At 41.9% G+C, this 25,755-nt stretch overlaps 2 protein-coding genes across 2 annotated transcripts in view; one reads left to right on the plus strand and one right to left on the minus strand.

The window, feature by feature from the left end:
- Positions 1-25,755, minus strand: part of LOC121945936 (uncharacterized) — a 73,005-nt gene that overhangs the window by 44,768 nt on the left and 2,482 nt on the right. The window lies entirely within an intron of this gene.
- crabp2a (cellular retinoic acid binding protein 2, a) lies at positions 6,485-16,164 on the plus strand. Its single transcript, XM_042490352.2, has 4 exons — positions 6,485-6,834; positions 11,617-11,795; positions 12,444-12,560; positions 15,462-16,164. The coding sequence occupies exons 1-4, from the start codon at positions 6,753-6,755 to the stop codon at positions 15,510-15,512; spliced, it is 429 nt and encodes a 142-aa protein (XP_042346286.1). The 5' UTR covers positions 6,485-6,752; the 3' UTR covers positions 15,513-16,164.

The following is a 25,755-nucleotide window of genomic DNA, read 5'->3' on the forward strand; positions in this document are numbered from 1 at the left end:
TTTTATCTTTTTCCTCTACATCGCTTAGTGTCCCTCACTCTGCCTCTCATTTCCATGTACGTAGTTAAACGCTGCCATCTCCTCTCCTCTAATCAAACCCACATGCTTTTGGAGAGTCAGCATGCCAGCAGCCCACAGTGCTACACACACTTTTGGCTGTGAATATGTGTGTGTGTGTGTGTGTGTGTGTGTGTGTGTGTGTGTGTGTGTGTGTGTGTGTGTGTGTGTGTGTGTGTGTGTGTGTTTCACTGTAGCTGTTTGTTGTGCACAAATGTTGTGCAAGTCACACAGAGCGGAGGTTTGCAAACGTTTTGGCGTATGACCCCTAAAATGAAACTGTGTCTGCTGCTGTATATGCCTATGAGGAGTGAGTGATTTCTGCGTCAGACTGCAGCTTTTAGAAGCTACGAGAGGCAGAACTGTGAAGTATTTCACAGGAAAAAAGCAAAGATTAAAGAAAAAGGACACCACTTTGTGTCATAGTACTGTTTTTACTCTTTCCTGTCCAGTTAATCTTCTCTCGACCCTTCAGATTTATCGCGCGACCCCTTGGGGAGGTCCTTACCCGCTCACTGACACAGAGGTAAATCATAAGAGAAAGATACTGTAAACGGTTGCACTTTTGTCTGCATGCCTGTGCACATCTTGCCCAGTGGCTTCCTCTGGGGGTAAAGGCCACTGATAATGACTTCCAGGAGTTGGCAGCGGGGGCGGCCAGGGTCAAGTTCACATCTGGGATTACCAGGGTTACTGGGGTGAGCGAATTTTACTGGAGGTCATCTGGATGATAAAGTGGAGAATGCCACAGAAGTGTGACTTTACTAGGGGCTGATCACACACACACTTTCACATGCTCCGACTTGTGCAGACGAGTTGTTCCTTTTTAAAACAATTCAATTGCAACATGAACGTGATGAGGGCCACGTCTACAAGAGGACACCACTACACTGAACATGCAGCAAATGTTGCATGAAGTGTAATGCCTGCAACCAGATAAGCTCTCAAGGATAATAAATAGTCTGTAGACAGTTTGGATGTTCCACAGATTTGGTTCAAATCTGTGGCATTTGAATGAGGAGAGGAAATAGGAAACAATAAACAGCACAAGAGGAAGTGAGCATGGAGATATCATAGAGTTCACCTCGGGGAGTGTGGTGATACAAGGTTCAGCCTGATTTGAATGGGACAGAGGCCCCGCAACACCAGAGAGACGGAGAGAAATACAGCTAACTATGGTCTCTCTGTTGCAGCAACTGTAATGTCAGATTTTTTTTTTTAACTTTCAGTTTGTCATTTTCATCAGTTTAAATTATGCTGACAAAAAACATGAGGATAAAGTCTATAAATGGAAGGATATTAAAATGTAGAGCAGGAAGTAAAGATTATTTGCATGTGTCTGCAGAAAATGTGTTACATTTGCATGTTTCTCACAAAGTGATGTCATATATGACCTGTCTTTGTTTTTTCGAGTTGGAGGGGATGTTGGAAGTCACTTGCCAAGCTGCAGCACACTGTTTGACACCAACAAGAACCAAAACTAGTTGTTTCTAGCAAGTCATTTCTGTGTTTCCAGCTGTTTTTTGTTTTTAGACACCAAACATGGGTGTTTTGTTTTTTTTTACGTCAAGCTACTATGTTTCCAGTGGCTTTTTAACCCACAAAGGCAAGTGCTGCTGTTTTCCCGACTGATATAGTGGAGCGGTTGTTTTTTTTACCGAGATATTGCTGTGTTTCCAGCTGGGATTGTACCCAAAAACCATGTATTTTAAGCCAAAACATGATCTTTCTCTAACCATAATCAAGTGGTTTTTGTGCCTAAACCTAACCACACATTAGCCAAAGCATATTATGCAAATGTAACATATCCGTGGTTTGCAGAAACGTACAATGCCAACATTGTGTTGACGACTGGGTTGCTATTATACAGTGTTGATAAATCTGTTGCTCATTGTAAAAACAAAAACATATCTGTGAGAGTCCAATGTGGCATCTTCAAATTGCTTTTTTCCTAAATAATAAAATGGTTATTGGTTTCACAATAAACCACGGTAAAATTCAACTGGAAGTTTTTGATTACTGTGCTTTGAAAAACTCACAGTAAATACTGCCCAGCAAAACCAAATATAGCAACAGTCTCCCAGACGCAATGACCGGGTAATGACAGCGCAGTGCAGAGATTTTTCAGCGTTGCTGTTTACACAGTGGGCGTGCAGCAGGCAAACCCAGTGATGCTGCTGTTCCCTTGACCTCATCTACAGTGACAGACACACGAGAGAGCTTTACAAAGACAGGCTGCTTATGGACTGATATAAAACATTTTTAGCACAGTCTATAATACCTTGCTCACAATACCGATAACCATAATGATTTCGATCATCGTGATATTACATTTTCAGACCCTTTCATCTCAGCCTTCAATCGGCAGTTTAAGAGAAAAGCAGCAAATCCTCACAGTGGAGAAGCTGGAAACAGCAAATGTTGACTAAAAAAAATAATTGATTATCAAAATACTTTAATTCATAGAAAAAGAGAGAGATGACTGGTTGCTCTGTAGACTATAATGAAATGTAGCTCAAAAACTTGTTACAGGTGCTCATGGAAAACGGCAACCAACAGGATAAACAGAAAGAAAATGTAAAAAAAATGCGAAAAATGACCACTACCAGTCTTTAAAACCCTGAGAAAGACCGATAGTGGTCGAAACATGTTGGCTTTTTTAAATCTTTTTTTTTAATGATTTAGTTAAATAAAGGCTGTTTTAATGTAATTCCTCCTCGTTTTTTGCATTTTTGGAGCGCCTGGATTTCCTTCTTGTTTATCCACTTGGTGATTCATTTTATGTCGATAAATTAATCTACTAATTCAGAATTATAACTTGTAATTTGAAGTATCAGAACTTCCCAGACAAACAGAACGTTATTTTGCTGTTTCTCTCATGGAGCGTGCCTTTGCTGTGAACTCAGGCTGATAAGAGTCAAACGTTATTGTAAACAAGTCACAATACTCTTTGTTTTGCTTGCACGTGGTACAGCCTGTGTGAACCCCTGCATTGGCAGTTGGAGATATCAGTTACCAGTGAGGTTGTTGGTATGAGAGGGAACACAGAAAGATGAATATGACGGAACAAAAGGAGTGCACAGTATACGGGCGGTGTGAAGGGAACATAAGGAAATGAAGATGAGTGAAATAAAGTTGGCAGCAGAGGAGCAAACTAATACCTCTCGCACCTCCCAAGACAGAGGAGTCTCTCTTTACATATCTGCTGCCTTCATTCCTTCACTGTTTCTCAACCTCTCCATCTCTGTCACTATCTGTTTGCCTTTGATCTGCGAGCTCTTGCTCTCCATCTCTCTTTGCTGACTCACTCTCCCTATCCTTTTCTCCGCAACAATGAGATAAAAAATGACCTGCACTCTAGTCTCTAACTTTTCTTTCTTCTCCTTTCCATCCTCTCCCCTTCTGTTTTCCCCTTCTTCTCCCTCTCTTCAGCGTGTTTGAGGAATGTGTCAGAGCAGCACAAAAGAACAAAAGCTTGACAAGAGGAGGAGGAGGAAGAAAAGGAGGAGGTGGTGGGGGAGAAAGAAAGTTGTGTGAGGTAAAGGAGAAGCAGAAAGTAAAAAGGGGGGAACGGAGGGAAGGAATGAGCGGAGAGAGAAAGGTTGAGAGGAGCAGAGCACGGTCGAGTGGATCTGAATGCCGAGCGGTGCTTTGTCATCACGTGCTGACATGCAGCATCACACACATTTCAGAGCTCTTTATCAAGCCCCCTCTGGACAGCACGCACACAAGATGGGTGAGGCTGTCGCTGTGCTATACTGCACGGCTGCCTGTTTGATTCAGTGGCCTTTGATGCATTTCTTGTTGTGTCATGGTAATATGCTAATAGCCTGCGGCGAAGCTGAAGATGAATATCCCCGACGCTAGACAGCTCTCTATTGTAACCTTTGTGCTTGCATCAGTCACTTTCAAACTGGGGGCATGATCAATTCCCTCTTTCTGAACAGACCATGTTCAACAGACCACCATAGCAGCAGCACTGAGGCAGCCTCATATAGCGCTTTAAAGGTGCGATATTGCAAAAAGTCAAATTTAATTTTTTAAAAATATATAGGAGGTAAAGGGCCAAAATAGAAACTGTGAAATTATTAATATGCCCAATCAACATTTGCTCAATCAACATGAAGGATATTTTGATCTATTTAAAAAATGCATTTGATACTTCCATTACTAATACTACCTTTGAGCTGGAAAGCTTAAAAAAAAAATCAAACTTCATTAGCAATGCATTTCACACGCCGCTTGTGAGAACAGTTGGGGATGGTGAATGTTTGCTTCGTTATCAACTGCCATGTGTGTTTTCAAACTGAATAACTGGATAAACTCTGCATCATCTTTCTCTTCTTTGAAGCTTATTGGTGGTTGGCAAACAACATCTTGGTACATTAATGCCACCAACTGGTACAGTACTCTTGTCTCTACAGTAGCTTTTGTGCCACAAAGTCCCAAAATGCTTTGCACTACTTAGTACAGCTGACATCACAATCCTGCCCTCTATAAAGATAGAACGTGCAGCTATAGTGCTTCTAGTCACGCAAAAACGATGCAGATGTTGAGAGTAAAGATACGACCTAGAAACACTGACCAGTCGGAGCAGACTGGACTTTTTTAAGAAGGGGGCTTAAAGAGACAGGTGCTAAAACAGAGCATTTCAGATGGAGGATAAATACAAGTATATTCAGCTGAACAGTGTGAGAAAAATGTTGAGGGGGGGGGTCACATTCAAGCATGTTAACGTTGAGCAGAAACCCAAAATAAACTATGAACTTGAAAGTGAGCATGATATGGGACCTTTAATCTACTTTTTTATGAGTTATGGTTCCATTTGCCTTTAAATTGTACTGTTCTTCTTTACTGACTGTTTTATGTCACCATTGTCAAAACCTTAAATGGTTAACAACTGCAGGCCAGCAAGTCAGAAAAAGACAGGATGGGAGACTGGAGAGGAAATTACAGTTGATATGGCTGTCTGATGGCTCAGCTCTGTTGTTTGGACCAGGAGTAACTTGTGAGGACATGCTGTGATTGTGGCATGGTGTGTGGCCATTGAGTAGTTTGTGTGTGTGTGTGTGTGTGTGTGTGTGTGTGTGTGTGTGTGTGTGTGTGTGTGAGAGAGAGAAAGAGTATGTTCTTGCTTTATAAAAGGAAACAATGTGAGCGAGCTTTGTTCACACCAAATAGAGCCTCTGGGCCCGATGCAAGGCGCTGGATTTGGACGCAGGTCTGTGCGTAAAAGCGCATATCACGTTACCAAATATCAATCTGAGGCTGGTATTCACCTTTGTTAGTCAGTGTGTCTTTGTTACATAAGTCTGGCACTGATCCGGTTTATTAGCAGGGTGTGTAGCCTATGCTGTGTTGGCCCCCTTTCTCATTAAAGTCGCCCGGTTTACCTCGCGCTAATTCGCCGTGCAGTGTAGCGGATGGGATCATCCATCAAGAGTCAATAGTTAACGTCGGCTTTGTCCCGTTGCCATCCATCATCAGCGCGTGCGTGCATGTGCGCACTCCTCTAGCATGAGTGTGTGAGAGTGCGTGCTCTTTATGGGACTACCTCCGACCCCGCAGGGCCCCTGACCCTGCCCCACTGGCCCGTCTGACGCGCTGTTCAAAATGCCCCGGCGTCTCCTCCTCCTCTTTCCCCTTTCTTCCGTCCGAGCAGCGGGGGGCGAAAAAAGCTCCGAGGAGACACCGCCGACCAGCGCCAATCCCACCTCTTATTTTAATCTCTACCTCTCTCTCTCTTTGCCTCCCTCCTGAGTTTGGGGTGGTTTTTCCTCTGACGCAGGCCCCGTTAAATGGATAGCCCACCGGTCGAGGCCAGAAGCCGTATCCCATTACCACCGCTTTTATTTTTATGACACACCGCCGTGGCGCACAGGAGGCCGGGGGTGAACTTGGCCTCTCTGTCTCTTTCCTCACTAACACCCTCTCTCTCCCTCTCTGCGCACACACACACATCAGCTCTGCCATCCATTCAGTCTGCCAGTCTGGCAGTTGACTGGTTCTTCCTTCGCACCGCCCTGCCAAGACGACATGTTCTGTCAACAGACTGGCCAGGCTGACATCCTCTCTGTTGTGCATTAATAATGTTCACCGCGTTGAAGTCATTCATTCAACTGCGCTGCATCACAAGTGGCAAAACAAATCACACACTTGAACATTTTATATAATATTACAAAGTCTGCAGATGCTGCTCCAGAGCGCACAGGACCGTCAGCCATCAGGGCGCGGTCTGATTCAAGGATACGCGCTTGGATGAGAGGCGTCTCCAACTGCTGGCTGTGTGAGAAGCTCTGAAGTGCACATGCTGCCGTCAGGGGCGTGGTCAGGTCGAGGCACCGAGGACCTTTGCCTGTAATCTGTTGGCCTGCGGGGCGTGCCCATATAGAAAGGGGCGTGTGCATCCCTACACAAGTATCTCTGCTTTCTGTGCCATTCATTTGTAGCGCAGACACTTAAAACTTACAGTGCACCGGCACATAGGTGAGGCAAGAACTCTGACATCCTAGGAAGAGGGCAGAAGCAATTGGACGAGCAGTGTCAAGCCAACCGGTGCGCCCACATACCCAAACGAGATTAACGCGAGAGAATTGGAGCGTTTTTGACGCAAAACGCGCAAGGACAACCGCGCACCGACCACACTTGGACCTGACAGTTCACCTAATATCCGACAACTATAGCTGCAGCCAAACATGGAGCGCAAAATCCCTGATTTCGCCGGCACATGGTCAATGAAGAGTTCTGAAAACTTTGAAGAACTCTTGAAAAAGCTGGGTAAGTGATGATTTTAAAGAAAATTCGTGTCCTGACATAGCAGCTGACTATATTTTTGCACAAGACCGGTTTCTTTTAAAGCTCTGATTCCCTTGCGTAATGACACAGATCAGATGTGTCAGCTCAAACTGTAGCTCTCTCAGCAAATTTATAGGTCAAATCTTCCTCTGTGTCCGTGCACCAGCGAGGATCACCCTCTGTACCACGCATGGGTGGGGGGTCTTTGTCATTCTGCGGAACCCAAAACTCAGTGCTTGGCCCCCAGCCAGTATCACCCCCCCGGCCTACCCTGCAAACACAATAGAGACAAACGGCGGCACATCTGTCTGTGTCGCAGCCTCAGATTTTGTGTGTGTGTGTGTGTGTGTGTGTGTGTGTGTGTGTGTGTTGAGGAGAACCGTTATGGCACGATACAGTGCAGGACAGTCACATCATTATTTGAAGTGACAGTCGAAGGGAAAAAAACACCTGCTGCTGAGATTCACACAGTTTGTTCACATCACTGGTGAATAGAGTCTGCACAGGCGTCAGGGGTGTGTGTGCGTGCATGTGCGCGCGGGGAGTATCAGAGCCGTCTGTCGTTAGTAGCCAATTCCCATTAGGGGATTTGCCAGTGCACACCTGGAATCCATATCATCACGTAAGCGCGCAGGGAGAGATGAATGTATGAGATGACTGCATCAAACAATGCCGCCTCTTACCCCCCACTCCCTCTCTCCCTCACACACACACGCATGCACACACAGTCTACTGCACATAGAGGTTATTGAAATAGCTGTCAAGTGGCACTATTGTTCTGAATGTAGACACATCACCACTGGGCGGGAGCGCGAATTCCAACTTCCCCGTTAGACTGACGCACCAATTAGGGTTTAATGTGTCTCTAAGTATGTTTATTTCCATACATGTGTGTGTGTGTGTGTGTGTGTGTGTGTGTGTGTGTGTGTGTGTGTGTAACAAAGGGAAAGATGGCATTGTGATGATATGGAAATGTAATGATATGGCTCCAAATACAATAATGCAATAATAAGGCACTGTAAATCTTCACATACAATTACAGTAAATTACAGCTGAGGCTGCTAGGGGTCCACCGATATTGGTTTTTCAGGGCTCATACTGATTATTAGTACTTAATGAGGCAGATGACCGGTATTGAAACCGACATGCATTTACAATAAAAATTTAAGCATTTCTGTTGAAATTTAGGATTTGGAATATAACAAACTCCCATGCAAAACTTTGTTTAAATACTCTTAGCAAATGTTTAATCAAAGCTGAACTTTCAACATCAAATACAGCAAATATGAACGAAAAAAATTGCTCCCTAAACATAAAAGTTCCTCCCATGCTGACACTTTCTTGGCATGTACTGCAGACTGCCTTCCCTGGTGTTGGTTGAGTGTAATACGCACACTTTTTCTTTAATTAATTTTATCAGTGGTCATGAAAATAAAACGCAAATACAGATAATCTGCAAAATCCCAAATGTCGCCCCTGATAATCAGCCAGGCCGATAATCTGTCAACCCCCTATTGCCAACATCTTACTGTTGTTTTACAGTATCAATACAATAACTTAATATTCTATAGCAGAATATGAGCTTTACAGCGCAGTACTGGCTCCAAAAAGCATCAACATTTACAGTTTTTGTTGCTATTATTGGTACTTAAGTATTTTGGTACATTACTGTAATTTGGCCGTATTTCACAGCATTTTTTCACACTGTAAAGCTCGTGTGCGCTTTCTTAATCTGTTCGTGTGCAGGAGTGCCAAAGAGAGAGGTAAGACGAAGTATTCATTGAGGAGGAACTACAGCAGGAATGCAGGTTGAACTCCACTAAGTGACACTGTACTTTTTCTCGCTCCCTCACACACTCACTCACACACACACATGCGCACACACACGCGCACACACACACGCACCACAGCATGTGTTCCTATAATTTCCCTCTGAATTGGCATGACTGACAGAGAGGAATGGCCTCTGGCTTCATTGGGGGGCAAAGCACAGCTGGACACAGCCTGTCAGCACCCTCCTCCTTCCCCTCCATCCTCCCTTCCTTTCCTCACTCCGGCTCTCCTCCCCTCTTCCCTCGTCTCCCTGCGTCCCAAATGCTTCCTCTGCCCTCTGCTCTTTGACCTCTGACCCTGACCGTCTGTCTATCTGTGTCCTCATGTGGCTAGGTCTGTGTGAATTTAAGCATTTTAGTCACAGGTCTGCAAAAGTCTGTTCAGGTAATTTCGAACTTCTAGCAACTGGCAGTTACTTGAGAAGCTTTGGCCCCCTCCGTGGCTCCCAAATGGTCCACACTTGACTCCGCTCCTCAGTCTGAGCCAACAGACTGGATATAACATAGCGTCTGCAGGTCGATATGTTGCCTGAAATAATCTAAACTTTTAGGAACGAGACTTTTTTGTTCTTAAGCAGAGTTATAGTTTCAACTAGGTTCCTGGAGCTAAAAGGCACGTTTGAACAAAACGATCAGTTTCCACACCTTTTATGGTTGACATTATTCTTTACGATGTAGTGTCTTTATATACATATATCAGGGGAAATGGTACATAGTTTCTTTTTTATTTGCTTATTTAATGTGTTTTAAGGCTAAAGCCATATATTACCTAATTTTAGATATTTTTTGGTGTTTCTTAATAGTAACTGGAGATCGAGCACCTTTTATGTTGCAACAGACGATCATTTACATGATCAACCACTGTCAATTATTTTTAACTGCTAAATCAGTTTGTCTGAAATGTCACAAATATGGATAAAAATGGCAGTGATGTAAAACAGAAATGCAGCCATTCTTCACATTTTTAGAAACTGTATGTGGAAGAAGTATTTATATTATTAACTTAAATAAAAGTTGCAATGCCCAAAAGTCATAAGTAACAAACTTTTTTAAAAGAAATGTACATAAGTATTTCAGCAAAAATGTACACTTGTACTACTAACGTGCAAGCAGATTGAGTCCTTTCAGTAACTGAGTTATTAATTATAATGCATTAGCATGTAAGCAGCATTTTAATGATGCAAGAGGCAGAGCTAATTTGACCTATTTACATACTGCACTGTTGGAAAGTTTAATCTTTAATAATGCATCATATTTCTGTAAGTAATAATTATAATATTTTCTGTTGAAATGAAGTAATTATTAGTATGAAATAGCATAAAATTTAAATACTTCAGCAAAGTACGAGTACTGCAAAAAGTGCACTTTGGTGCATTACTTAAATACACGTACTTTATCTATCCCTGACTGTGAAACTAAATAAATAAAAAATTTAAAAAGATGTCACAAATTAGAGTATATTAATGGACAGTCCCACACAAAAGGTAACAATCACTCAACATTAACTTTTGCAAGATGCAAAATTAATATACAACGACAATGGACACACACAGTGTGTTGTGTGTGCTGCACATACAGTGTGTACAGTGTGCAGCGTGGACATCCCTATGCACGCTGAATGACTGTGCATTTCAGAGTGTGTATATATTTACCCTTGGTGACAGGTGGGAATGTGTGAGAGGTGAGAAGTGCGAAACCCAATTCGAAGGCAGATACACGCTGGACGAGGTACACACACTTCCCCTCACACTTGGCCAGAGATCTTCACACACCACACACAGAACACTGCCCCTCGTCTGTCTGACCCCCTCTCCCCTCTCTCTCCCCTCCCTTCCTCCCTCTGCACCGATCTGCTCCTGGCTCCCTCTCTTTTCCCACGCTGTATCATCAGTTTCACCGCAGCACACTACTTGGGACTAATGCTATCTCTCTGTGCTAAAAAAAAGGAGAATAATTCAGATTACAGCGAGGAGTCCGTTTTGAGTCTGTGTGTGCAAAGATGATTAACTGTGAGGGGAATGCAGATGTGCTGGCCATGACCTCATTGTTTCCTCTGTCATCATTATTGGACCGAGTTTTGCAGCGCTGGGCTGCTCCATTTACCATGAGTGTGCAGGAGAACATGTTGAAAAAGCAGCAACACCACACCACACCACTTACACACACACACACACACCCACATACACACACGGCTTAGGGCCTGTTTATAAAAAATAAAGATTTTAGTTTGCTTCTTATGCCTGAATCACAACCCAAATCCTAAAACCAACACTGTGTGACATAAAAATTCATTTTGTTTTCCATACAAAGTTCTAAAGTTTGAAAAGGGCACCGCAAGACATTCAGTGTGACAGCGGCATTCACATCATATGGTAAACAAGGTAATGGTGCTAAGGAAACAAATGCACAACAACATTTTTTGCCAACACTAAATATTATCAAATGCTAGAGACTGTATCCCATTAACATGCAGTGAGCTGTAAATTCACCACTTCCTCACCTTCCAGTGAGGTCTGTCTCTCTCCCTCTGTGCTGCTGGCTGCATGTACTCACTCCACAGCAAAATCTAGGGACCAAAACGTCCCCAGAAGTCCACTACACAGAAAAAAAAAACATCTGCTCAACTTGAAGCAATCTCAGTTGACTGAGGGGTCTATGACTGATGTCTCTTACTGTCTAGGGGCAGCCCTTGTTAATAATACCTCCCTTGCTGGCTCAAAAACGAGACAATTCTGTGCCCTCATTTCGCGTTTGTGTCTTTTTTATATAGAATGGCGAGGCGGCATAACGGTGTAATATTCCTACCTTGAACAGGCAGTGTTAAAAGGCGGTTTGGTTTGTGCTGTCCCTTATATGAACACCACCAGATCTCTGCTTACTCTTTCTAGTTATATTGTCCTTGTCTTACGTGTTTGTGTGTGTGTGTGTTTAGGTGTGAATGTGATGCTGCGCATGATAGCTGTGAAGGCAGCCTCCAACCCACTGGTGGAGATCACGCAGGACGGAGAGACACTGTCCATTAAAACCTCAACCACAGTCCGCACCACTCACATCACCTTCACTGTGGGGCAGGAGTTCAACGAGGCCACGGTGGACGGACGTCCCTGCACGGTACACACTGCATACTCTGTGCACGCACACACACACACATGCGCGCGCGTACGCGCACACACACACACACACACACACACACACACACACACACACACACACACACACACACACACACACACACACACACACACAGAATAAATAGGCCTTTGGGGAGGGAGCTGTCCAGATCGCATCAATCTGTTTAATTTGGCTTTTCATCATATTTAGACTGATAGCATATCTTTCCTCCTCCCTTAGTCTCTGAAGGCCTATCAAGCTACATTATGCTCCTTCACACTCTTTACGACCCCTTTCAACTTCCCGTCTTCCCTCTTTTCCCCCTTCTTGCCCTTCCCTGCTCTCCGTCCCTCCCTAATTCTCCTGTTGCTTTCTCCATCTTCCCATACATGGCCTCTGTTTGGCTGTCTCCAAAGCAAACACATGCAACCAGCCAGTGTTTCGCTGTAGTAACGATGAGAGCATCACAAGTTATCACCTCTCAGTGATCGCACGGCTCCACCTTTGTTTTCTCTCTCCATTAACCACTCTCTTATTATCTCCTCTTCCCTCTGAATGATGTCATATACATCTGTGCATACATTTATCTGCACATTCAATAATGAACATGATGTGTCTAATAGTTTTTCCCTCTTTATCCGTCCTCAGAGTTTTCCACGTTGGGAAACCGACAGTAAGATCACATGTGAGCAGACTCTGCAGAAAGGAGAAGGGCCTAAGACGTCCTGGACCCGAGAGATCACCAAAGACGGCAAACTGATCCTGGTAAAGCACACAAACTATCCACTCCAAGTTTAGATGTAGAATCAACAAAGGTACTGCTTTACTGCAGATTACAGAGTACATATTATAGTGTAATTTGTTGTAAATATAGGGTATCAATAAAATTTGTAAATACCTGAAGTGTTGTGGACAAGTTTTGGGCTTGACTCAGACAGCAGTAACAGTCAGCTTTACTATGACAGACAGTTCTGTAGTTGAATTCTTACTATTTTGTGGGCCACCAGGGCTTTTCTTGAAGCTTCCTGAAGCTCTGTTTACACTAGCACGAGAAAACTGTGGTCCTGGGCTCCAAAAATGGTATGTGAGCTATGCACAGAAGCATTTATGCTTTGTTCGTTGCAATATGCTCCGAAGTGCCAGGGGGTGTGCCAACAAAATATTCTGTGGATAAGCAAGAAGTCAACAAGTCGTACCAGTAGAATATTACTGGTAAAGTTGGCTGCCTGTAACAGAGAGTAATACCAATGTAGTGCCAAACATTGTATTTGTGTTCTGTAATTACAACTGTTGCTAACATCCAGTCGAGATTATTTTATACTGCTTTGTCCCCCCACACCCCGCTTATCCACTTTCCAAGACTGTTTTTTTAGTTCTTACAGCAATCTCTCATGGTCTTCTACACCTTGCAGCAAAACTACTTTTTCTCCAGTGTGGTGGGCTATTTCTTTCTAATTTAAGGCCATTTGACTGTCCCTGTGGCCCCTAATGAAGAGTTTTAGAAACTTCTGCACAAATAAACCTTCTTGGACATACTTCCCTTGAAGGTGTCACTCTTGAACTGTATGGTCTAGTGGATGCCGAGTTACAAAATCAAAAATCCAAAATCATTGGTGCTTGACCAATGCTTGAACCTCACACCAAGTACACTACAGCGAGCAGTATCTTTGAGTAAGTAACTCAAATTAAATCCCTAATTTTATTTTCAATAGTGCACATGATTTGATGTTCAGCTTTATCTTCTTCCCCCAAAACTATATCACTATACTAGAGTATTGTTAGCAAGTAGCCATAAATACAATTCAACTTTCAGTGAACATATCAATTTAGATATTATAATTATCAAAGGAAAAACCCTCCTGTACTCAGGGTTTCTATTTCTAAGTATTTCATGCATTTTAAATGAATTATACTTAAAATATACAGTCAGCTTCTCTGAACATGAGTATTGATACTCCATTTTTCCAGCACTTCTTACTTAGGAATGAAATGAGTGTCTCTTGCATCTGCATATATTTAAGTACCTGGGAATTTAAAAATACCAGCAGTGTATTTTTCTCTTTGTCACATTTAAATGCAACTTCTTTCTTTCTTTCTTTTTTATCTTCCCCTCTGTGGTGGCTACTAGTATGTATTTTATCAGCGCCCCATTTGTCCAACATTATAACACTTTAATAGGATATAATCTTAAGTGTTGCCTTATTATATAATGACATGATTTTGCTGAGAGTACCATTATCTAATTATTCAGCTAGCAGAAGATTAAAGAGCTTCTGTCAAGATTACAAATGCATGTAACAGAACAGGGCAAACAAATAATTAAAATGTTAGTGTCATGTTTGCTACAGGAAGATAAACAAACTCTAAACAGGTCTGGGTCAAATGTGATTTTTTTCAGATATTTTTGCAATAGTTTGCAGTATTTTGCTCTGCTGCTGACAACAACCAAAACTTTCTACCATGAATAAGGATAAAATCCAACAAACTGAAATGTATTTAATATGAAACCCAGCTGGAACTTCAGGCTGACTATAACTAATTTTGATAAATATTTAAAATAATTATTTGACCAAAGTCTACTGGTAAACCAGTCCAACCTCAGATGACACATGCATCCTCCACAGTCCTCTCTGGAGAAAATTGTTTTGGAATTAAACAAACTGCAAACAGAGCACGAATTTATGGGCCAACGGTTGCTTGAAGGTTGGCAGAAAGTTCAAATTTGAGACTCCTGACATGCTCTTAAGCACCAAACCCGCAACTGCTATTCAGATGCCAGAATTTATATAGCTTTGTGAGTGTTTCGCACGAAGTTGCGTGCTTGCTTTAACAACTTTCCCTAAATCATGTTTGTTCAAAACAGTTTGGCACAGTGAGATGATGTTGGTCTTTACTCTTGGAGACATTAAAAGTAACTTAATATTGTCTAAAGAGAAACAACATTAATGGTTTATTCTGCTAAATTGCAGATAACCATGCCCATGTTTAAAGATTATGCTCATTTTAAGGTTCTTACTTGTATTTAAGGTTTCTAGTTGATCATGTTTACATGCTTTAGAAATCAAAAATCCCCCCCTTCATACTGTCTTTGCTGGAACACCATTATTCAGCCTCTGTCTAAGAAGGCTCCATTTTAGCGTCTGTCTCTTTATGCCTCCCTCATGAAAAAGCCCCATCGGCTCTGACTGGTCATTGCTTACCGATGTTTCGTATCTCGGCATCTCTGCATCTCTGCACTGTAATTGCACCCAGGAAATGATTGTAACAGTGTATAGCTGTACTTTTAATCACGGAAAATGACCAATTAAAACTTCTAAACACAACAAGACATGTCCCAGCTGGAATATGATCTGAAACCAGGGAGAAATTTACAAAATCCCTGAATGTAAACCCTTCTGCCTGGAGCAGGTGACCATAAAGACATCCTGCACACTATGACATCATGCTGTAGCCACAGTAGAGAAAAACACTGGAAACTGAGTGATCGGGAGTGTAGGAAACCTACTAGTTTCTGCTCACAGGACTTACCTCTGCATACATTCACCTCGTTATTCAGAACTTTGGCCACATTTAATATGAACATCCTTCGCTGTAACACAATATATGACACAAATACGAAAAGCCTAATAGGTCCCCTTTAACTTTGTCCCTCTTCTCTGCTTTCAGACTATGGGAGCAGATGATGTGATATGCACCAGAGTCTACGAGCGACAATGAACAAGAGCACTTCTCACTTTACGTCCTTCCAGCCTTCCCCCCTTCTCTCCTGCATCACCACTTACATCACTTATTCCCCCATTTGTTAAGGCAGCGCTGGGAGATAGCAGTCAGTAGTTTATTTCCATTATCTCTGTTAGCTTCACTATGTAATAAATGTGGTAACTGTATCTAGTATGTCACATATCTACATGATGGTCTTAGCTCCTGAGTGATCTGCCTGTCTCTTTATCAAACGTGACCAGCTGGGGTTGAAACATGGAAATGTATGTTGGATTTGTTAATTGACAGCTCATTTATTTGGCATTGTGTGTGTGTGTGTGTGTGTGTGTGTGTGTGTGTGTGTGTGTGTGTGTGAGTCTGTGTGTGCATGTGTGTTTGGCAGCAGAGGAGGTGTGAGACTATATTTGTAGATGTGTAAACCAATCTTTGAGCTCTTCCAGTTTCAGGTCAGTTTTGATGTGTTCCTTCAGCCCCCGCCGAACAACTTTAACCTTTTCTATCTCACGACATTTTATATTTATTACTACACTAGGAGTCTGATACAGTACTGCTAAAGTTTTTACTTTTTGTCTCTTTTATATTAAAATTTGATCATAGGAAACAACACTTTCTATGGAAAACAATAAAGCACGATATTAATTCAGCCTGACATTGACTCTTGGCCCTCCTGCACTGAAAACCATTAGGGGCATAAAAGCATTTGACAGCGCACATGTTTTATGGTTTGTGAGTGTAGCTGCAGAATATATATACGCACATTAGATGGCTCCATCTTATTTTAGGCGTTCTGTCAGCTGTCTGCAACTAGAATAACTTGTCTCTCCCCTCCCTCTCAGTCTCTCTCGCTCCCTCTCCGTTTTTTGTCTCCCCATCCCTCCCGTCCTCTCTGTCAATCATTTCCATGCCACATGCCCTCGTTATTCCCCCCTCGCTACGCTTCAAGGCTAAAAATCTTTCCATTTGACTTTTTTCCCCCTGCCTACTTACTTTTATCACACTTTTCATGTGGATCTGCTCATCCTGCAATTTTCCCTGGCCCATGCAGAGAGCCAGCTGCAGGAATGCCACTATTGGACTCTCTCTATTTTATTATTTCCAATTCAGTTGCCAGATGGTTAAATTAGGTTCATATTACTCTGGAAAGTCTTTAAAGGCAGTTTGACTTTAACATTTTGAGAAATATTTGCTTTCTCAAAGAGTTAGATGAGAACATTGATACCACTCTCATATGTGCAGTATATTTGAAGCTAGTGTAAAGTGACAAACAATTTAGTGGCTGGGACAAGCCCCTGGGAATAATGCTTTGAGGCCAATTTAACATAGTGGCTAAACACTAGGATTTCAACTTCAAGGTCCATTATATGATGCCATTTGGTTAAAAGATTTTTCCCATGGACCTACATTGGGAAAGAATATCTGTAATTAAGTTGAATTTGTTTGTAATTTTTGTATTATTTTTTATTAATTAATTTGCTTTTTTGTAGCCACACAACCCCTGCAAAATGACTCATATCACTATCAGAATTTGATCCATTTGGACCGATCTGTAAATCCAGAAGAGCCACCTATTTGAATAATACAATTTCAAAGTAAGGGCAGGGTTAAACCCGAACTTAGCCGCTCCACTAGCAGAAGTCTATAGCGTGCTTGCTCTATGGGCCCAATGATACAGAAGATCCACATAACTTTCTACCCAGGAAGTCAAACGTTTTTGGTTTCATGCGCCACTGAGCAACATTAATGGTAATGAACCCGCTTCCAAAGGCAGGGTTTCCCCACACGTTAATTTATTTCTAGTGGCCGGCCACGATTAAAACATCTACCACCACAAATAGATTTTCTACTTTTGGAGCTGGACTATTAAACAGGAGCTCTTTTTAAATATATGCACTGTTCAGTTATTCGTTCCACCTTTTGAAGCACAGAGCAGACTCTGGGCACAGACGAAGCAGCAGAACATCAGGTGCATTGAAACTGAAAGTTGACTGTTCGTTCTGTTGGGTCTAGAAGTTTGCATTCACTTGCAGCAGCTGCTCCTCTCATCCATTGATATGATCTGATCATCTCTGAACAGATCAACAGATCAATTAACCACCCAACAAGTCACAAAGTGCTGCTGAGGAAAAAACTCATGAAGAGCTCTGCCTCCCCTGCATTCACAAACCCGCAACACCACCACACACCAACACTCACACGGGCAAAAGTTACAGTCCAGTCAGTGCATAACTCCCCAAAATGGCAAATTGTGGTTATTTACATTTCCATTTTGTAGAGATTAAACAAACGACAAAGACACGCTAATTAGTGAGCTTTAGATTTTGCTACTTTTGCATGGAGCCAGGTTAGCCGTTTCCCCCTGCTTCCAGTCTTTATGCTAAGCTAAGCTAACCTGCTGTTGCTGTAGCAACATATTCACCATACTGATCGCACAGACGTGAGAATGTTTTTAATCTCTTCATCTAACTATCAGCAAGAAATATGCATTTCCCCTAATGCTGACCTACTCCTTGAAACATCTAAACTGATGGTGACCAAGGAGGGTGATATGACAAATAGAGGTCAACTTGGGACCGTTTTGAGTCCGACAGTGAACTACCTGACCAGTCATTAAATGGGCAAGGGTCAGTGGGCGTGTCTTTGACAGCAGGAAATGCCAATTTGATTACAGGGTACAGTTGATTGACAGCAGATGTGCTTAACAAGGAGTGGGCTGTTAAAGGACCTGGAAATGAAAAAAGGGGCAGTGGAGAATGATAGATGACCCCAGGTTCACAAACATATGCAGTTATACAACAAGTGGAAACTAGATTCCTGAGAGAGGAATTTAGCGATGATAAAACTGCTCTTTAATTTTTTTTCTTAAAAACTATCTCTTCTTTATTTCTCTTCTTGCCCTGCAGCTGCGTGTAGTTACAGTGTGACCCCAATAAAGTCCCCTCCTCTGCCTCCTGCCCTAATAAAAGGGGTAAATAACTACCCCTCCCTTACTGTTTATTACCCCCTGGGGCAGTAAAAGGCAGCTGTCTGGCCCCCTTCAAAACGCCCGGCCCTCACCGGACCCCTGTAAAAAAACACACAATTACACACACACATTCACATACCAAACTAAAAACACACATTCTGGGAATCCTTCACATGTACCATCAAACACTCACACTGTACATGCAGCTCATAAAACACTAGCTTGCTCAAAAGGTGGACAGACAAACTGCCTGGTGCGCAAAAAACTGCAAAAACCCTCAAAAGACATCGCTCCACAAGAAGGTCTGAAAAAACAAACAGCTGCTGACATCCTGACTGCATCGTTATTCCTGAAGGTTGTTGGCTTTGCAGAAAACGTAACAAGGAACAGAAACAGTTTGGCAACATCGGGTAAAACATACTTTACCCCTACACTCCCTGACAGTTAGAAATAAACAGGAACACTGTTGAATGACTGAAATCATGTGCTTGCAATAAAACAAAAAACACCTGTAAGATGAATGCACACACCTACACAAAACGAATGCACCTCATCCATCAGAATTAAGTGGGAATCTGATGCCTTTTTAACATGTCTAACAAGGTAACCATAGCAGCTATCTGAATAGAAACCAAACTCCGTGTGTTAGTATAAGGGCCCCAGGGCCATGGCTGAGTCAGGTTGCACTTTGATAGATGACTTATGTGCAGGGAGGAGAGGGGTGTGTGTACTTGTCTGCATACTTGGGAGTATGTCACAAAAGGCAAGATGTGTGATTTGTGATCTGGTTGAAGCAATTACTGCCACGCGGGTTAAGTGCATTGTGGGTTCGATGGTAAAGAAAATGCCCGCAGGAGAGCATGAGAGGGGGAAAAAAAGAGGCACATATCTTAGAGATGGTCTGCACGCACACACACACACACACACACACACACACACACACACACACACACACACACACACACACACACACAAATTCATAGAAAGAACATGTGTGTGACAGTGCGATGACAGGTGAGTGTCATTAAACACCCTCACATACTGTACCGTCTCTGTCAAAGATATTGATTTACACCGACTCACACCTGCAAGCCTGCACAAACTGATAAACACATCTAACAGTCACACGCAGCATGGCGAAGTGCACCAATCTCCTGTGGCAAACGCAATTAGACCACCCAGGAACCTTTGAGGCCTCTTGTAAAACATTGGTCAAGAATAGTACTCATGAGGGCATACCACACACACACAGACACACAGACACACACACAGACAAACAGACACACACGCACACACACACTGCTGCTCTTACATCGTATTAGTTTGAATGCTTACAAGAGAGGAAGTAGAAAAAAGTAGTCACCAAAACCGCACTGGCCCTCTTTAAATGCAATTTCACAGACATGCAAACACATGAATTAGGTTCTTAAATATGATCTGAAATTATCTTAAAATTCCCATTTTTCTTTGTCAAGATGCAGAGTTAAAAATCCACAAGGACAGGCAAGAGAGAGTATTCAGTAAAGGTCATGGGAAGGCGTCTGGAAATAAGGAGTATATGGTTGGCACCTTTGCCCACTGAGCCACACAGGACACTCAAACCAACGACCTCAAAAAACTCGTCTCTTTCATGTCTGGGCATGAGAATCCTTCCATTTGGGAAAATAAAATCAAAGTAGAGAGGAGCGGAGAGACATGGAGACGCTGAGTCAGAGACTTAAGGAGAGGGTGAGGTGGATGAAAGTTTCCTTTTAGCTTCCTTGTCTAATTTTATAAAATATGATTCATTCACTTACACGTAAATGGGCCAAAGATTTATCTATATAATTTGCTCAGACATCTACAGATCTACTGTCAGCTCAGTGGGGAACATCCCCGATAAACATCATCATCCTGCCCCTCCGCTAAGTTTAGGACAATGGTCCTACAGTATACCAGAGGTGGGCTGAATGAAGTCTTTGTAGGGATGAAGAATGTAATATTAAATGTGATTACAGACTCTGATGCTGACCTCTAGATAGACTGAGGGCGGATGACGGAAAGATGGAAGATACCGTTTGAAGATAGCATAAGAGAGCGAGGCAGAGTGTGGGAGAAGTTAAAGACGAGAAAAAAATCTTAAATACAGGGTTACCATGGATTGAGGCACATTAGATTTTAAGACTTTTAAATCCTTTTTCAATGCTACACAGAATGAAATTTAAGCCAAAACCAAAATTGAATTTAAAAAAAATTGCCCAAACGTTTATTGTAACATAAAACATTATGTATTGGTCCAGTAATAAAATTAATGATGAACTTCAATGTGAGTGGCGGAGATGACGTTGGAACCGAACTGGTAGATACCTGCTGTTTGTTAGCTAGTTTTCTTACAGAAATTTAGTAAGCCTACATTTATTCTGGCGACTGAGTTGTTCTAGTTATTTGTCCTTCCTATTTACACACATGAGGTGGCAGATGAATAAGATGCAATCCAGTACACCCCCGCTAGCTATGACCTTGATGCTAAGACATATAATTTAATTAACACCTCTGTGACACTGTCAAAATAATTCTTGTCTTTGTTTGTTTGCTTGACAAAACCTTTGAAGGTCAATACATTACATCACTGACTTTTGATGGGCATGCGATATTCACCAGCAGAGAAACTCTCCTTTATCATTGCAACAGTACACCCATATATAAATGCTGAGTCACTGGTTCCAAAAACATGGCCTTTAATATGCTGCTGTCACAGCGTTCACTTCAGGTTTCAGGTGGGACAACAAGAGCTTCCACCAAAACTCAGAAAACCCGCTTTGTGCACAGGGTCATTGTCAATCTGAAACGGGCCTTCCCCAAACTTTCACCAAAAACTAACTAACTAACTAACTGTATTCTGGTCAAAGTATGTGGAAGGGGCGTGTCCACATACTTTGATCATACAGTGTAGCATGTACACATGTAACCAAAAAGAATTATATGTAGAGCAGAGAGTGATGAGAGGCGCCCCGAGGGATCATCAGGCATTACAGGACGATCAACTGTCAGAGCTCCATGACTCATTCCTTTTTTTATCAGATCAGCTCACTGTCAGGACAAACTCTCACACACCAACGCACAAAGGAACACACACGGGTACGCACGCATGCAAGCGTAAGCCCATTTCACTCACAAGTTGCTTTGTTAAGATAAACGTGTGTTTTTAAAGGCTACTGTAGGTTTGTTATGGATCAACAGATTCTTTAAAAAAAAGCCTTGAGGTAAGTTTATTCAATGCGGTAAGCTTAAAGTGACTCCAGAGAGCGTCCAGGGAATCAAAGAGAAAATACAGTGAGGCATAAGATGAAGAAATTTTAAAGGGACCGTTGAACCAGATATCAAAAATACATATTTTTCCTCTTATCTGTAGTGCTATGTAGCTAGATTGTCTTGCTATGAGTTACAGAGAGTTGGAAATATCGTCCATAGAGATGTCTGCCTTCTCTCCAAAATAATGGAACCAGATGGCACTTGGCCTGTAATGCCTACAGCACCAAAATAATACATTTAAAAAACACAACAGAAATGTCTCTTTGCAGAAATCATGACCCACTTGCTCAAGATAATCCGCAAATACATTTTTGACAGAGTTATTTTGATTCTACGTCCAAAATATTTAAAACAAATATTAAAAACTGTCCCTTCATAGCAGTCTGTGGAACCCCTCTGGAGTGTGCATTATTCACTTCTAACCAGCTGAGTATTTTAGCCTTCACATAATTAGCAGCGTGACGTATTCTTCTACTCCATTGGAAATATAATTGGGTTCCCTCTGTCTCTTCGTGGCTTCAAGATGTGATGTTTCATCTAAAACTAGAGAAGATCAGGGAGGATCTGAAAGGAAACTCAGAGAGGTTGTTTGACAAGTGGCAACCCTTCCTAACATATTTTAACTCCTTCAGGACATTTCCATCAGACTAGGCATAAATGGTGTTTTTGTTTTGTTTTATTTTTTGTTTATTATTATCATTATTAGTGTTATTATTTTAAAATTCTAATTCTTTCCTTTTAATCGATATTTGTTTTATACTTTAAATTATTTCTGACTATTACTGTCCTTTTGTTCTGAGGCAGGGAGGGAGGGAGAGGTGGTTAAAATATGGGGAAAAAAAGTGTGAGTAATGAAATCTCTTTTTCTTTTACTGCGTTATGATGAGTCATTCATGTAAAGTGATATGTAAGGACCAGGACAGTGTAAACAAACATGAATGTTTGGGTAATATATGTAAACTTACACTTGTTAATAAAGACATTAATTTAAAAAAAAAAAGATAATCCATAAATCTTTTTGTGAGCAGCTTCATGTAGGAAGTATTTTCTTTTAATCAAGCTATACCTGCCAACCATATCACCACGAAGAAGTAAGCACACATTTATTGCGATCTGACCTCGCACCACTCAGCTAACGTTACAGCTCAGCAGAGGAGGATGCCATTAGTAAGTTTAAACGCACAAAATAGTCCAGTTTCTGCCCTTATTCTGAAAATAACAACATTCCTACTAAACTGTTCCCATGTTTAATGAAAAGAAATATCCCACTAACACACCTGTTTACCCATTTTTACAGGCATGCATGCTCTGATTAACGTGCCCTAACATGTACTCCACACCCTTACAAACTGTTGTCAAGTTAGTTTGTGTAAAAAAAGTCCATGACAATGCACAGAGCCGGCTGTAAACAGATAAGAGGCAGTGTATCATAAACGGCAGTAAAAACAAAAATCTAATTGAAATGTATATTCTGAATTGGCTGTATACATGCCTAAAAAATGCTACTAAAACCCGAATAATACCGGCATATCCCCCATATCTTAATCAGAAAATGCTAAATTAGGAAAGCAGCATAATTTGGAATACTTAAACATAATTTGCTGTTTATATGACCCACATCAAATTGAGAATATTGTCATATTCAGAATAACTGGAGTATATGGGTGTACATGTAACTGTAGGCAATGTTTACGTCTCATGATGTCACTAACATGAGCCTCTCATCCACGAGTAGATAGATAGATAACATTTGTTACATCAGTTCATTCACAGATAACCATACATAACCACGCATAACATAAAAGCACATCTGTAATCATCAACAGAAAAAAAAAATGAAATAAATAAATACTCAAAAAAAATACTCACCTCTAAAAAATACACAATAATAATCTAGCTGGAGTTAGATCTGTGGTACTTTTTAAGAGCCTGCATCTGATTACTGCATACATGAGGTTCAACTTATCACCCTCTTTTTTTTGCCCTTTGTTCCTTCTCTGCCTTCCTCCCTCTGTCTATTACTTTCCTCTGTTGACCAGCTCCAGACGGCCACCAGCCCAACACATACCGGAGACCAGCATGTCATAGCTGGACACAGTGAACCACTGGCTGAGGTGTGCTGTGGTGTCGTTTGACTGGTTGCAGAGGACTGTGATTTGAGGACAGGGGTGGAGGAAGCACACCTTGTAAAAAAACCTACTGGCTGCTGCACACGCATGCACATTGACACACTGAAGCATGTGTGTGCATCGTGAAAAGCAACCTGCTGAACACAAGTTTCTGTTTAAAGGGCACTGAAATAGCAACGCCGTGCCCTCGCCGAGGGAAGAAGCACCGAAAGTTGCTCATCAAGATAATCCAGGGGTGTAACATGTTGACACGGCTGCTGCCAAACCCAGCACGAGCTGACGTTGAAGGAGCACCTGGTGACAGAGAGAAAACAGCCTCGTCTACTAACACTACACTGTCACTACCATCCACCTTACCCACAAATCATAGCTACTGTACTGAACTGGTGATATGTAACACACTCGTGCTATGGTCTCCCACTGCCCTCCATCTATCCATCTGCACAGCCAGGCTCAATGTCTGACAGTGATTTACTGATCATCCGGCAGGCAAAATATCCCACGAACATGCCAGCTACTGTAGGCCGCCCAGGCATTCCTTTTGCTCCTCATCCTAAAATTTTATTGCATTTGCTTTGAAAGGGAAACTCGGCACACTGAACAGTAAACGTCAGTTTAAAGTCCTATCCCTGCTTCTGATACGCCACACATGCAGTTAAGAATATTTTCCAGTGGCGTATTTCTCAACTTTAGACCAGATAATTTTGTTATAATAAAGGGGTAATCAGCAAATATGCATTAAAGTACTATTCTAAACCCCTAAAGTTCAATTCATCTTCAATTTTTAAATCTGTGTGAAATTAAAGGAGCAGTGTGTAAAATTTAGAGGGATTTAGTGGCATCTTGCAGTAAGGAATGTAGATTGCAACCAGCTCAAATATCTCCTGGTTAGAATTCCAAAATTGTTCATTGCTGAATTACCCACACAATTATCTTCCTCTTCAAAACAAAGGGACCGCGTGATTAAAAAATGGTAAAAAACACAGAAAACAACAGTTTCCAACACTGTTTGGCACATCAGAGACAGGTTGGTAGCCCAGCACCTGCTTATGTGTGCAGACGTTCAGGAGGTTTTTTACTCGTAGCCCTATTATCTGCAGAGGTCTCCTCCAATTAAAACACAGAATAAAACCATTTCACTCAAAAAAACAAACAAACCCACAAACAGTGTTTGTGACACTGATCTCAGAGGGGCTGTATAGTGGTCGACGCCAAAAAACAAATGCTAATTGCCCGATCTACAGGTAAAGAAACCACAAGAATTCCTCTTTTCAGGTGATGATAAAGTAAGGAAACTATACTTTTTATATTATATCCCATTTCTGTTAAAATATTCCCCCTAAATCCTAAACAATCCAGCGATTCCTTGGTGGGAACACGGAGAATAAAGTATGCTGTCCCACATGTATTCAATATTCACTGCACTGTGCAGCAGTGGTTTGTAAAAGCTGTAAAAGTGATCTACTCTGCATTGATTTAAGTTGTGTTATTACAGCAGCATGATGCCAATTTCGATTTTATGCCCGATGTTAATGGGCTCCCGCATAGCTCCCAGTGGTGTGAAACAGTCTGTGTGTGTGTGTGTGTGTGTGTGTGTGTGTGTGTGTGTGTGTGTGTGTGTGTGTGTTTGTGTGTGTTTGTTTGTTTTGGCTCTGACTCCAGTTCCACCTCTGTGCAGGAATCTGTGGTTGTGTACAGTGAGGTTTGGTTGCGTGTGAGCAGGCGCATCTGACTTAACATACGGCTGCCAGTCAGCATGACTCTGCTGCCAGTTGAATTACAGTAACAGCCACCTGCCAAAAAATGCTAATGCCGATCACTGCAAACATAGAAAGTATATAGTATATGTCTAGTATAT

This window comes from Plectropomus leopardus, chromosome 11 (genome assembly GCF_026936395.1).
Source record: "Plectropomus leopardus strain MGB_pleo_1.0 chromosome 11, ASM2693639v1, whole genome shotgun sequence".
NCBI lineage: Eukaryota > Metazoa > Chordata > Actinopteri > Perciformes > Serranidae > Plectropomus > Plectropomus leopardus.

Excerpts from the sequence above, each read along its gene's own strand:
- crabp2a (XM_042490352.2), top strand. The coding sequence starts at position 6,753 with ATGGAGCGCAAAATCCCTGATTTCGCCGGCACATGGTCAATGAAGAGT. Across the intron at positions 6,835-11,616 it reads AGAACTCTTGAAAAAGCTGG|GTGTGAATGTGATGCTGCGC; the intron begins GTAAGTGATGAT and ends GTGTGTGTTTAG. Across the intron at positions 12,561-15,461 it reads AAGACGGCAAACTGATCCTG|ACTATGGGAGCAGATGATGT; the intron begins GTAAAGCACACA and ends CTCTGCTTTCAG.